Raw genomic sequence first — 13,385 nt, 5'->3', positions numbered from 1 at the left:
AATGATAATAATAATAATAATAATAATAATAATAAATACTTCATCCACTACTCATACTAATAAAGATAATATAAAAGACTGATACTTGTACTATGTATAATAATAACAATCACACCATATGAACTAGTACAACTGCTACTACTTATAAAATAAAACTACTACTAAAGCTAAAGCTACTACTAATAAAATAAAAACTTCAGCTAGTACCACTGCACGTGCCTAATAAACGTACCTACCGCCGTACCCGCAGGGTCAAGCCGAAGCACTGCAATATCACGGTGAGACCCTCGTGCTGACGTTCACAGCTGATAACTTAAATATCACAATCAAAACTAGATCACTGTTCTGCTAAATGCTAGTCATAAAGGAAAACGAATTATCACGTTAGATAGTTTGTTTTTTCTTTCCTTGTTGGCAGATTCCTTGACAAGAGTTGTGTTTATTTTTTTAATCTTTTTTTTAAGTGCTGGGAGCTGCCTGGCTTGGTGGTCTCGATGGTCATTCTACAGAGCTTGATAGTTTCATTTACGTCACAGTTGGTCTCAGGTTTTTCTTTTTTTTGTCAGCCTCAGTTTGCTGAAGGATCTTTCAGCTGTTGCTAGAGTTGTTGGGTGTATTACTGTAAATTAAGAATTACATTTAGAGCTTTCTATTGATGTATAAAATATGACATGTGCTCAATTTTCACTGGAGAAGTGCAGCCTGTCACACCAAACATAAATAAATGAGATGTTACAGTCGCTTTAGGTTCTCCTAATATTATGACAGAATCAATCGACAGCAGGGACATACACCATATTGCCCAGTCTTGGGACCCCCCCTAAAAATCACTGAATTCCGGTGTTCCAATCACTTCCATGGCCACAGGTGTGTAAACTCAAGCACCTCGGCATGCAGACGGCTTCTACAGACATTTGTGAAAGAATGGGTTGCTCTCATGAGCTCAGTGAATTCAAATATGGTACCGTGATAGGATGCCACCTGTGCAATAAGTCCATTCGTGAAATGTCCTCGCTACTAAATATTCCACGGTCAACTATTAGTGGGATTATAACAAAGTGGAAGCAATTGGGAACAACCGCAACTCAGCCATTAAGTGGTAGGCCACATAATATCACCGAGCAGGGACAGCGCATGCTGAGGTACGCAGGAGTAGCCAACTTTCTGCAGAGTCAACAGCTAGAGACCTCTAAGAGCTCAAGAACAGTGCGGCGTAGAGAGAGAGCTTCATGGAATGGGTCTCCATGGCCGAGCAGCTGAAGCCAAGCCTGGCATCACCAAGTGCAATGCCAAGCGTCGGATGCAGTGATGTAAAGCCCACCGCCACTGGACTTGAGAGCAGTGCAGACGTGTCCTCTGGAGTGACGATAGACAAGTCTGGTGTGGTGGCTGCCAGGAGAATAATAATAATAATAATTCATTACATTTATATAGCGCTTTTCTCAGTCCTCAAAGCGCTATCCACACAGGGAGGAACCAGAAAGCGAACCCACAATCTTCCACAGTCTCCACTGTGCCACCTGTGAGAACGGGACTCGCCTGACTGCATTGTGCCAAGTGTAAAGTTTGGTGGGGGGGCTTATGGTGGTGTGGGATTGTTTTTCAGGGGTTGGGCTTGGCCCCTTAGTTCCAGTGAAAGGAACTCTTAATGCTGCAGCATAAAAAGCCGTTTTGGACAATTTCATGCTCCCAACTTTGTGAGGACAGTTTGAGGATGGCAACATGACTGCACACACACCAGTGCACAAAGCAAGGTCTATAAAGAAATGGAGGAGCGAGTTTGGTGTGGGTGCACAGAGCCCTGACGTCAACCTGATAGAACACCTTTGGGATGAATTCAAGCGGAGACTGCGAGCGAGATAGGCCTTCTCGCCCAACATCAGTGCCTGACCTCACAAATGATCTCCTTGTCATAAATTCCCTTCAACACACTCCTACACCTTGTGGAAAGCCTTCCCAAAAGAGTGGAAGCTGCTAGAGCTACAACGGGTGGGCCGACTCAATATTAAAGCCTGTGTATTAAGAATGGGATGGTATTAAAGTTCATGTGTGTGTGAAGGCAGGCGTCCCAATACTTTTGGCAATATGGTGTATTTACCTTAAAAAAGATAAAATAATCCCCTTTGGCTTGGGCGATGCTAGTGCACGCTGTGAACGTTAAAATGGATGGGGGAATGCACTCCGACTGGGATAGGGGCTGATTTTTTGTCTCGACCAGGGGGAGGATACCAAGGGATGTGGATGGTCAGGCCTCTTGGCTGGTGCCTTTTTCTCGGTCAGTAGGCCATAATGGAAGAACAAAGTGAGAGTACCTTCCAAGCAGGGCCGTCTTAACAGCAAAGCAGTGCACTGGGACCCCTACTTACACAACTACTCAGATTAGCATGGGACCCCTGTGCTCGTGGGGCCCCCGGGCAACTGCCCAGCATGCCCATGTGTCAAGATGGCCCTGCTTCCAGAGTCAGGTGTTCCACAGGGTGGTGGCAATCCCTCTGGTGGAGTTTGGAGCCTGCAGAGCATTTTGGGAGCAGCAGTCCCAATGGGTGACCCTGTTGTGGTAATTGGGTGCCACTGGGGGGAGCTGCAGAGTAATACTATCCCTACATAGAAGGGCATCCATCTGGCTTGGAGGTGCTTCTGACATGCAGTGCTCTGACACCTGAAGTACTCGTGAGTCTGAGATAACAGGAGGAGCTCACAGAGGAGGAGAGGAAGGAGACTGAAGAGTCACTCATTGTATAATTGATATTGTTGTGTTGTGCCAGACTGAATATAAGACCAGTTAAAGTAATTCGGAAAGAGTAAAAGAACTCTTTACTATCCTAAAACGGTGTCTATGGGAGTTGTGTCTGGTGTTCAGGGCTCAGTAGTGCCCCCCCTTCTGTCCACAATGCAAAGGGGGAGATGAATTTGGCCTGACACTGACAGCCACGAGCAGTGAATGCGACTGTGACCGTGTTTCAGCGGGTTGTGACTCTGGGGCGGTGACGTGATGAGGCCAGCTGCTCAGGTGCCACTTTTTTTTTAACACAAAAAAATGTTAAGTGTTAACCTTAAGAATTACGTATCTTGGAGCAAGCTAGAAAAAAGTGACAATGGTAAAAATGACTTGAAAAATCCACGTCAGCTGAGTTTGACTACCGCAGTTAAGGGCGTCTCGATTTCCTTTTTGCAAGTCCTTCAAATGCGATATGTCCATGATATCTACCTCTGAATCTGGAAATGAATAAAAATATATAAATCAGACATGCGACCTAAAAATTAAACATGGATACCAGTGGCATGATGACTTCAAATTCTTTACAGTATGAGATGTTTGTGAATTGCCCAAAGATGCCTCATATGGAATAATCGTCTGCTGAATGTGTTTGCAGGACTCCTTCAGATAAAGCCATGACATTGCAATGGCAGTTGGGTTCTTTCTTTCTTTTTCTTTTTTTTGTATTTCACATTTCTGTAAAAAAATGAATATGTCTCACTTGACTGAAAAGAAAATCCTTGAATGCCAAGTTCAAAGTCGTCCTATATTTAACCTGCTAGCCTGCCAGGTAGCTTACAATTATGGTGATAACACTATTATTTTATATGCTGCAGCCCTGTAAACTGTAACCATCTAAATTAAATTTAAGATCTTGAACTAATTTGAATAGCCTAATATAACTACTAAATTCAATGAAATCGAGGTATATTATTAATAGCTAATCATTTACCCATGATCCCTGTTTCTGTTTTTTATTTTGCTAGTGTATGCAAATATGGCAACATCACCATCCCATCAATACTTGGCATCAGTTTTAGTGTGCCAGGAACAGGAACAGACGTGAAGAGTTTAAACATCAGTGGCAGCTGGTGAAAAAATAGGGTGGGGGCACAGCTTTTGGGGGGACAAAATGAAGAAGAACTTATCTATTATATAGTGCCTTTCACTATCTATCTATCCGACTATACTAAAATATCTATCTATCTATCTATCTATCTATCTATCTATCTATCTATCTATCTATCTATCTATCTATCTAGCCGACTATACTAAAATATCTATCTATCTATCTATCTATCTATCTATCTATCTATCTATCTATCTATCTATCTATCTATCTATCTATCTATCTATCTATCTAGCCGACTATACTAAAATATCTATCTAGCCGACTATACTAAAATATCTATCTATCTATCTATCTATCTATCTATCTATCTATCTATCTAGCCGACTATACTAAAATATCTATCTATCTATCTATCTATCTATCTATCTATCTATCTATCTATCTATCTATCTATCTATCTATCTATCTATCTATCTAGCCGACTATACTAAAATATCTATCTATCTATCTATCTATCTATCTATCTATCTATCTATCTATCTATCTATCTATCTATCTATCTATCTATCTATCTATCTATCTATCTATCTATCTATCTAGCCGACTGTACTAAAATATCTATCTATCTATCTATCTATCTATCTATCTATATCTAGCCGACTATACTAAAATATCTATCTATCTATCTATCTATCTATCTATCTATCTATCTATCTATCTATCTATCTATCTATCTATCTATCTATCTATCTATCTATCTATCTATTATATAGTGTGGTTATCAGATTCTGTTCTTTGGATTTTGTTTTAGGAGGTTCAGATTTTAGGCAAACCCTATTCCTCTTTTGTGCTCTTTTCAATTTTTTTTATCTTTGATTTGATATACTTTTTTTTACTCCCCAGGGGGAAATTGTCTTTTTGCATGTGTTCTTGGGTATCGGAGTGCAAGTCCTTTTTTGATTGCTTGTTTGGGATTTTTTTTCCTACATATCTGGGGTTTAACAATTTCTTTCCCTTGTGAGACATTTTTTTGTAAAGTTTGGGACTCATTTTATATTTCTGAACTTTAAAAGCTTGTGTTTTGTGGGTGGAGCCCAAGGAGGCGGGGCCACCCTGATGTCACTTCTGCTGGTTCTTCCTTGTGGCTTTATACTGTCAGTCAGAAGTGAGACCCTGCAGTGTACATTTGTATAACAGTAAGACTCGTTATTCATTTGCTGTTCTCTGGTTTTTGGATTATTTGTGATTGTGATTATCAGTTTCTGTTCAGCTTATATTGTGTTTTCGCAGTTTTAGATTGCCTTTTAGGTAAATTCTATTGATGTTTTATGCTCTTTTTCTTATTGATCTCTTTTTTTGTTAACACGTTCTTGTTTATAAAGATTCCTGGTTGGAGTATTTTTTCTGCAAACCAGAATTTAATGGTTTTTATCCCTTGTGAGACATTTTTATAATGTTTGGGACACTTTTCATATTTTATTTTAACTTTAAAAGCATGTGTTTTGTGGGTGGAGCCTGAGGAGGTGGGGCCACCCTGATGTCACTGCTGCTGCTTCTTCCTTCTTTCTTTATATTGTCAGTCAGAAGTGGGACCCAGTAGTGGTGCATTAAATTTGTTCTGCAGTTGAAGTAAGTATTGTTTTTTGTTTGCTCTTCTCTGGTTACTTGATTACTTTTGCTTGTGGTTATCGGGTTCTGCTCTTTGGATTGTTTTTTAGGACTTTCAGATTGCCATTGAGGCAACCTAGAAGTACAGTAAAATAATGGAGCTGAGCTGAGCTGCAAAAGATCCCAACGATGGTCTGGTCCTGGACATTTGTAATTTTCTAAAAATTTAAAGAAAAAAAGTCTCTCTTCTGTGTGTGAAACCATCTGCTTCAAGGTTTGCACTTCCTGAGTGAGATCAAACTGTTCAGATCTCAAGTAGAATGCCTTATTCCCATTAGCTAAATCAGCTCTGGAGTTCAAACCAGAGACCCCTACATGGTTATTATTTTTTGACTGATGACGGCCAGCTTGGTTTTAATGCCTGGCCACACCGAGCTCCTAATTTGTGTGGACCATTTCAGGTCAATGTATCTCTTATAACAAAGTTTAGCACTTTTTATCCCAACTTTTAATTCCCTCAGTGCAGCACAGGCCTCATTAGTATTGCCTTGTCTAAAAGCACCTTTCTTTTTATATAAGAACTGGCTGTTTTACTCGACTTCGTACGGGAACTTCCTAAGACGATGGGCCTCACTTATAGTGGCATTGATTCATCGCATCTATCAGAAGTGTTATGTGACTAACTGACTACTTTTCTGTATACGAGATTTGTTGTTTTGTCACTTTTTCCCCCCAGGGGCTGAATTATTAGTTCACTGGAGCTCCTTACTCTTGAACATGCTACATACGATTGTCCATGAGCAAAACATTTGGGCCGTAGATCAGTTTCTGCTTTTCCCCCTGACTAGCTTTGACTTTTATTGATGGTCATCGGAAAACTCAATTTTACAAGAAACTCTGCTGTTTCAAGCTGAAGGTAATTAGTGGAAATAACGAGGATTTGGGGTATAAAATAATCTTAACATCAGGAAAAACAAGGAACTGAAAATTGACTTTCGCTGCACCAAAGAGCCTCTGTGGCTGGTCACTGTTCAAGGGCTGGATCTAGAGGTGGTCCACTACTCCAAGTACTTGGGGTCCACAATAATGACAGGCTGGACTGGTCTCAGGACACATACGAGCTATAGAAGAAAGGGCAGAGCAGGCTGCTTATACTTAGGAGACTGAGGCCCTTTAATGTGGAAAGTGACATCCATCACATCTTCTACAACTCTGTGATGGCCAGTGTGGTGTGCTGGGCTGGTAACACCAAATCAAGAAGGTAATTGAAAGGGCAGGCTCAGTTATAGGACACACCCTGGACACCCTGGAGGTAGGAGAGGAGGAGAGAATTAAACAAAACTGAGTGCCATTATGAGCAGTGCTGCACATCCTCTCTGTGACACACCAACATGGAGGACTTTCAGACAATGATCAAGAAGCACTACGGGGGGGGGCTCCTTTATACCAACAGCAATATGTCTACATAGCACCTCACTGGGACTGGGACATTGCTTTCTTTTTTATTTTCTTGCATTATAGCCATTGTGATGTGTGATCAGACAAAAGTGTCTATCTATCTATCTATCTATCTATCTATCTATCTATCTATCTATCTATCTATCTATCTATCTATCTATCTATCTATCTATCTATCTATCTATCTATCTATCTATCTATCTATCTATCTATCTATCTATCTATCTATCTATCTATCTATCTATCTATCTATCTATCTATCTATCTATCTATCATCCTGTAAAGATGGCTTCAGTCATTGTACTATTACAAAGTTCTGGAGGGTTTAGATCAAAAGCAATATACACTGAATTGTGGTTTCCTTTCTCTTATTACATACAGCATTGACATCGATAGCGCTTTGAGTACTGAGAAAAGCACTATATAAATGTAATGAATTATTATTATTTTTATTATAAACAGGCTGCACATTTACAATAAGAGGCCCATGCAATGAACTGAAAGTTTTAAGCACTGTACTGGTAAGAACAGATGAAAGGAACGTATTCAGTTTACTATGTACAATGTCCACCTCCTGTATCTTCTGCTGTTCTGCTTCTCTATCTATGCTGTTTTAGGTCAGGCTGGGGAGCAGGCACTGGTACAGCGTGTTGCCACACCCACCACACAATGAACCACCTCGAGACCCTGGTTGGCAAAAGGGCAGATACACAGTCCAGTCCCACCCTCTGGAAATGACCATCTACCTGCTGCAGCCAGGTGTTAGGTGTGCGTCCCCTCGGTCTGGTTCAGCCACTCGGGTCCTCAACAATAAAGGATCCTGTTAGTCTGATCACCCTCGGGTAATCGTGCCACATGGACTGACACTCCCTCACAATGCAGGTCATGTGCTTCATTCGGGACTCCATGAGCAACACAAAGTCAAACCAGCGGTACCCAAGGATTCTCTGAAGAGACACAGTACTGAAAGAGTCCAGTCTTCATCTCAGGTCACTGCATAGCGTCCATGTCTCACAAATAGGGATCACCAGGACTTTAAAGACTTGGACCTTTGTCGTTTTACAGATATCGGGAGCGCCACACACCCCATTCCAGTGACCTCATGACCCCCCATGCTCTCCCAATCCGTCTACTGACTTTATAGGAAGAGTCACCAGACACATAAATGTCACTGTCGAGGTAAGTAAACCTCTTGATGAGGTCGACACTCTCTTCACAGACAGACACACTGCTGATGGCCATGCCCAAGAGGTCATTAAAGGCCTGATCTTGGTTTTATCAGGACACTCACAAGCCCAGACACTCAGATTCCTCGCTCAGTCTCTCCAGAGCCTCCATTGACTCCATGAAGATCACAACATCAACAGATGCCCCACAGCCGCTGGACCCCACAACCCTCACCAACACATAGTCCATACAGAATAGGAGCAGAACATACAGCTGAGGAACCCCAGAATCAACTAAAAAAACACAGAGATTCAGCCTGCACTCTGCACAGCACTCACAGTACCAGTGTACAGACCGGCCATGATATCCAGCAATTTCGGGGGATCCCACAAAGTCTCAGCATGTCCCACAGGGCAACTCAATCAACTGAGTCAAACGCTTTATGAAAAGACTGCAAAGAAACTCCGCCGATATTCGCATTTGTGCTCCATGGGAACTCTCAGTGCTGGGATGCGGTCGATGGTGGACTTTTTAGGAGTAAAACCAGACTGCTCCGGAAGGTGATAAGTGAGCAAGTGATCACGGATCCTATTGAGAATGAACCTAGTGAGGACCTTACCTGGCACAGAGAGTAGTATTTTTCCCCCTGTAGTTGCCACAATTCAGGTGATCCCCCTTCCCTTTCCAGATAGGGATGACAAGTCCCGTTTTCCAGTCAGTTGGGATGATGCCCGTCTCCCAAATGAAAGCAAAAATTACTTGCAATGCCAGAAGGACAGCCAAACCACCAGCCTGGAGAGGTTCACCCCGGATACCACAGATCCCTGCAGCCTTCCCCACTCCACATATAAAGAGATTTATTGAAAACAAGTGCTTACAGGGAAAGACAGAAGCGCTTAAGAGCAGCCCACACAGGCCTACCTCCAGCCCCTCGATCCTCTCAATGAAACTGCTGCTGACGGACTGCAGGGCCTCCAGGGGCCAGGCGTGAAACCAGTCGATGACAGTGCAGTTGACAAGGGCAGGGAACTTCCTGGCTCTTGTCCTCAGAGTGAAGCCCACTGGTGAGAAGCAAAGGACCACCTAAAATAATAAAAAAAAAATGAGACACTGGGGGGCACAAAAAAAGAGTACAAAAACAGACAAAAACAAAAGTCAGACTCTGTGGCAGAAGGATGGCAGGCCTTGATGCCACACAACGTGAAATCCATCCCGCCGATTCCCCTTCTTTGTGTCTGAGAGTTCACCTTATTGAAGTATCCTTAAAGAAAGCCATCTTTACAGTTAAGCCAGGAAACCAAATGTTAATAACATGTTGGGCAAGGGACCACATAAGGAGAAGAAGCTTTTGAGAGGGCTGGGCTCACAAACAGATTACAGAGCTATAAAAAAGGTAATGCGTCCTTTGGGCTTCTTTGGCTGTCGTGGCCCCTCAGTCTCAGGGGACACAAAGGGACGGGACGGAGCCTAATTGAAAGCACATGAAGGGCCAATGGCCAACTTCTGTCCTGTCTCTTCTTTCATGGTGGTTACGTCTACAAACGTGGGGCAGACAGACTCGTATCGCAACGCACAAAGATTGCAACCAAATGTTGGTCACCAACCAAAGTCGAAAGCGGCTAACCCATTGTTTCTTTGAAAGAAGCCAGACAAACAAGAGCTTACAATTAGGGCGCGTTAACTCAAAGGGCAACGTTTTAATTATAAAGACTTGTGCAGTTTTACACAGAGCTTTCTCTAATTGCATTGCAGTCTGGGAAGGAGAAAAACAAAAAAGCTGGCCCAGATGTTACAGAGTGTACTAAGAAAGTCCCATGAACCCTTGACCTTCAAACTGGCACTTCATCTGATGTTACAAAGATGGCACCGGCCACAGGATGAACGATCTCAACGACATCAGGAAGAACGTCCCACCTGTCCCATGCCACGGTCTTTAGGTGTATAGAAATGATAATCATCCAGTCCATTTAGGGACAGAAGACAGGAATAATCCACCCAGTATGGGACAGGCAGACACAGCAGGGGTGCATGGGGCAGTGCGGAAACACAAACCTGCAGCTAAAAACTAAGCAGATGGGATCTGATGGCGCAATGGCTGGCATTCTTCACAGTTTTCAGTGGTCAGGTTTCATTCCTAGACAGCGTGGGTTGATTGCTCTGGTTCAAAGTGTTCAAGTCTGCAGAAATGCAGGGACACATTCCACGGCCGAATTCATTCCCAGGCCCCATGTCATAGACGCTTCATTTTGTCCTAAACATTTTCAGACAACAAATGAAGGAGAAGAAGCTTTGAAGGGTCCGGCTCACAATCAGATTATTGAGCTATAATGTAATAATAATATAATGTAATAATGTAATGCATCCTTTGGGCTTCTTTGGCTGTTGCAGCCTCCCGTCTCAGTGGCCTGCTTGGGGAAAACAGACCCTAACTCCAGAACTGCTGCTGTGTAGCAGCAAAGCACTGATAATCCAGGAAGAGAACGCAGCGTAGGAGTTGAAATTTGGGGCTGTTAAATGGTATTTTGTTTGAGCCCATATTTGTATTCGCTCATAACTGCTTCAGCCCATGTTTGCTTCTTCTTATTTCGGCTGCTCCCGTTAGGGGTTGCCATAGCGGATCATCTGTTTCCTTATCTTCCTGTCCTCATCATCTTGCTCTGTCACATCCATCACCTGCATGTCCTCTCTCACCATATCCATAAACTGTCTATTCTGTGGCCAATTCTGACCTGTTTGGATTACTCGTGGATTCATTATGGATTGCTGTTACTGCCTGTGTTGTGCCCGCCCAATCGTGCAAGTTGTGTTTTGGTAACGCCTTAATCTGAGGGAGCGCTAACCAATCACGTCTTCCCGCACTGCCACAGGAAACCGGTAGGGCAAACTTAACATTCCCTTCAGCAAACCGCTCCCAGCTCATCATCTGTTGCCTCTACATTTGGACTGTGCTTTGGACTTTGTCGTGACTGTTTATTGTTAGATGTTTTTTGTTGTGTTATTGAGTGTTGTCACTGTAGGGGAGTAGGGAGGCTTAACTTTGTTATTTATAATTTCATTTCATTTAATCTCCTTCGTCTTTTGGCTGCTCCCATTAGCGGTCGCCACAGCAGATCATCTTGTTTTCATATCTTCCTGTCCTCTGCTTCTTGCTCTGTCACACCCATCACCTGCATGTTCTTTCTCACCACACCCATAAACCTTCTTTTAGGCCTTCCTCTTTTCCTTTTATCTTGCAGCTCTATCCTTAACATCCTTCTCCCAATATTCTCAGGATCTTTCCTCTGCACATGTCCAAACCGAAGCAATCTCACCTCTCTGACTTTGTCTCCTAACCGTCCAACCTGAGGTGACCCTCTAATGTCCTCATTTCTAATCCTGTCCATCCTCGTCACACCCAGTGCAAATCTTATCATCTTTAACTCTGCCACCTCCAGCTCTGTCTCCTGTGCCACCGTCTCCAGCCCATATAACATAGCTGGTCTCACTACCGTCCTGTAGACCTTCCCTGTCACTCTTGCTGATACCCGTCTGTCACAAATCTCTCCTGACACTCTTCTCTACCCACTCCACCCTGCCTGCACTCTCTTCTTCACCTCTCTTCCACAATCCCCATTACTCTGTACTGTTGATCCCAAGTATTTAAACTCCTCCACCTTCGCCAACTCCACTCCCTTCATCCTCACCATTCCACTGACATCCCTCTCATTCACACACATGTATTCTGTCTTGGTGGTCCTACTGACCTTCATTCCTCTCCAGAGCAGATCTCCACCTGTCCAGCGTCTCTTCAACCTGCTCTCTACACTCACTACAGATCAAAATGTCATCAGCAAACATCATAGTCCTTATTACAGTATATTATATATTATAGTATATATATATATATGTATATTTATAGTAGGGTGGCACAGTGGCGCAGTGTGTAGTGCTGCTGCCTCGGAGTTGGGAGATCTGGGGACCTGGGTTTGCTTCCCGGGTCCTCCCTGCGTGGAGTTTGCCTTTTCTCCCTGTGTCTCCGGGCGCTTCGGTTTCCTCCCACAGTCCAAAGACATGCAGGTTAGGTGGATTGGCGATGCTAAATTGGCCCTAGTGTGTGCTTGGTGTTTGTGTGTGTCCTGCGGTGGGTTGGCACCCTGCCCAGGATTGGTTCCTGCCTTGTGCCCTGTGTTGGCTGGGATTGGCTCCAGCAGACCCCCGTGACCTTGTGTTCGGATTCAGTGGGTTGGAAAATGGATGGATGGATATTTATAGTATAGTATAGTATATCTCTCTATTATATAAAAAAATCTTGCGACGAGACTCTTCCGGCAACGAGGCATGATGTTTTGCAGAGAGATCTTTTGAAGAGAGACAGAGAGACACTTTCACACCCCTGAGACGGACAAGTCACGTCATACTTACAACCTTTGGAAGCCCTTGTTTACCTCTCTCTCGAGACAAAGCCAAGACTGCCTGTGGTATAGCAGGTCCGCGGCTTCAAAAAAAAAAGGGCCAGGTTTTAAATCCATATAGCCGTGTTGTTCTCCGTGGGTGCGATTGCATGACCGCGGGCAGGCCCGGTCTTAGGTATTATGGGGCCCTAGGCGAAAGGGGGGTCCAGGGGCCCTCTGAGGGGAGCAGAGCCCCCCTGGAAGCTCTGTGAAATGCATGAAAATTAGACCAAGGAGTCGATCCGAGGCCCCCTGGACGCCGGGGCCCTAGGTGGTCGCCTACTTCGCCTATGCCTAAGGCCGGGCCTGATTGGGACAAATAATGCTGTGATATATATTTAAGTATATATGACAATTGCTCACTCGGACAATTTGTTTTGGGGGCCCCCAAGAAGGCGGGGGCCCTAAGCTATAGCTTGTGTAGCTTATACGTAAATCCTGCACTGACCGCGGGGAGTTAATGAGGTAGTTGGAGTGAGTCGCACCTGCACGTGTGGGTGCGATCGTTCTCAATTGCTTCATTGGCTTCCTGCGGCATGTGATTAAGGCGCTGCGCCCATGGAGGCGTGGGTGGATGTATATATACGGGTCGGCACCAGGAAGGGGGGGGGGATAGATGGATCGAGGAAAAGAGGAAGATAAAAGAGGTTAAAGGATGGGAAAGAGCGGTCTTAGCAGGCACTCGACTCTTCTCAGCAAGGTAAAGTGAGGTTAAATTTTCATTTATTTCATCTAATTGCTTTTGTATTTATGTATTTTAGTATTAAGCAGTGTTTAAATTATTTTATACAATCCCATCAATGTATAATATGCCAATAACAATAGGATTTTTTTTTCATGGGAACGGATTAATCATTTTCCCTTTATTTCTTATGGGAAAAATTAGTTTGGT

The 13,385-nt window shown here is 43.5% G+C and overlaps 1 protein-coding gene across 1 annotated transcript in view; it reads right to left on the bottom strand.

The window, feature by feature from the left end:
* The window catches only part of dnah9l (dynein, axonemal, heavy polypeptide 9 like), a 514,436-nt gene that overhangs the window by 211,178 nt on the left and 289,873 nt on the right, over nucleotides 1–13,385 (bottom strand). Inside the window, exon 43 of the mRNA XM_051930607.1 lies at nucleotides 8,985–9,146. Coding sequence (XP_051786567.1) covers nucleotides 8,985–9,146 — 162 coding nt within the window. The remainder of the gene's footprint in view (nucleotides 1–8,984; nucleotides 9,147–13,385) is intronic.

The sequence above is a fragment of the Erpetoichthys calabaricus genome, chromosome 8, assembly GCF_900747795.2.
Source record: "Erpetoichthys calabaricus chromosome 8, fErpCal1.3, whole genome shotgun sequence".
Lineage (NCBI taxonomy): Eukaryota > Metazoa > Chordata > Cladistia > Polypteriformes > Polypteridae > Erpetoichthys > Erpetoichthys calabaricus.
The sequence above is the reverse complement of the archived record's forward strand: the minus strand, read 5'-3'. Positions and strand labels throughout refer to the sequence as shown.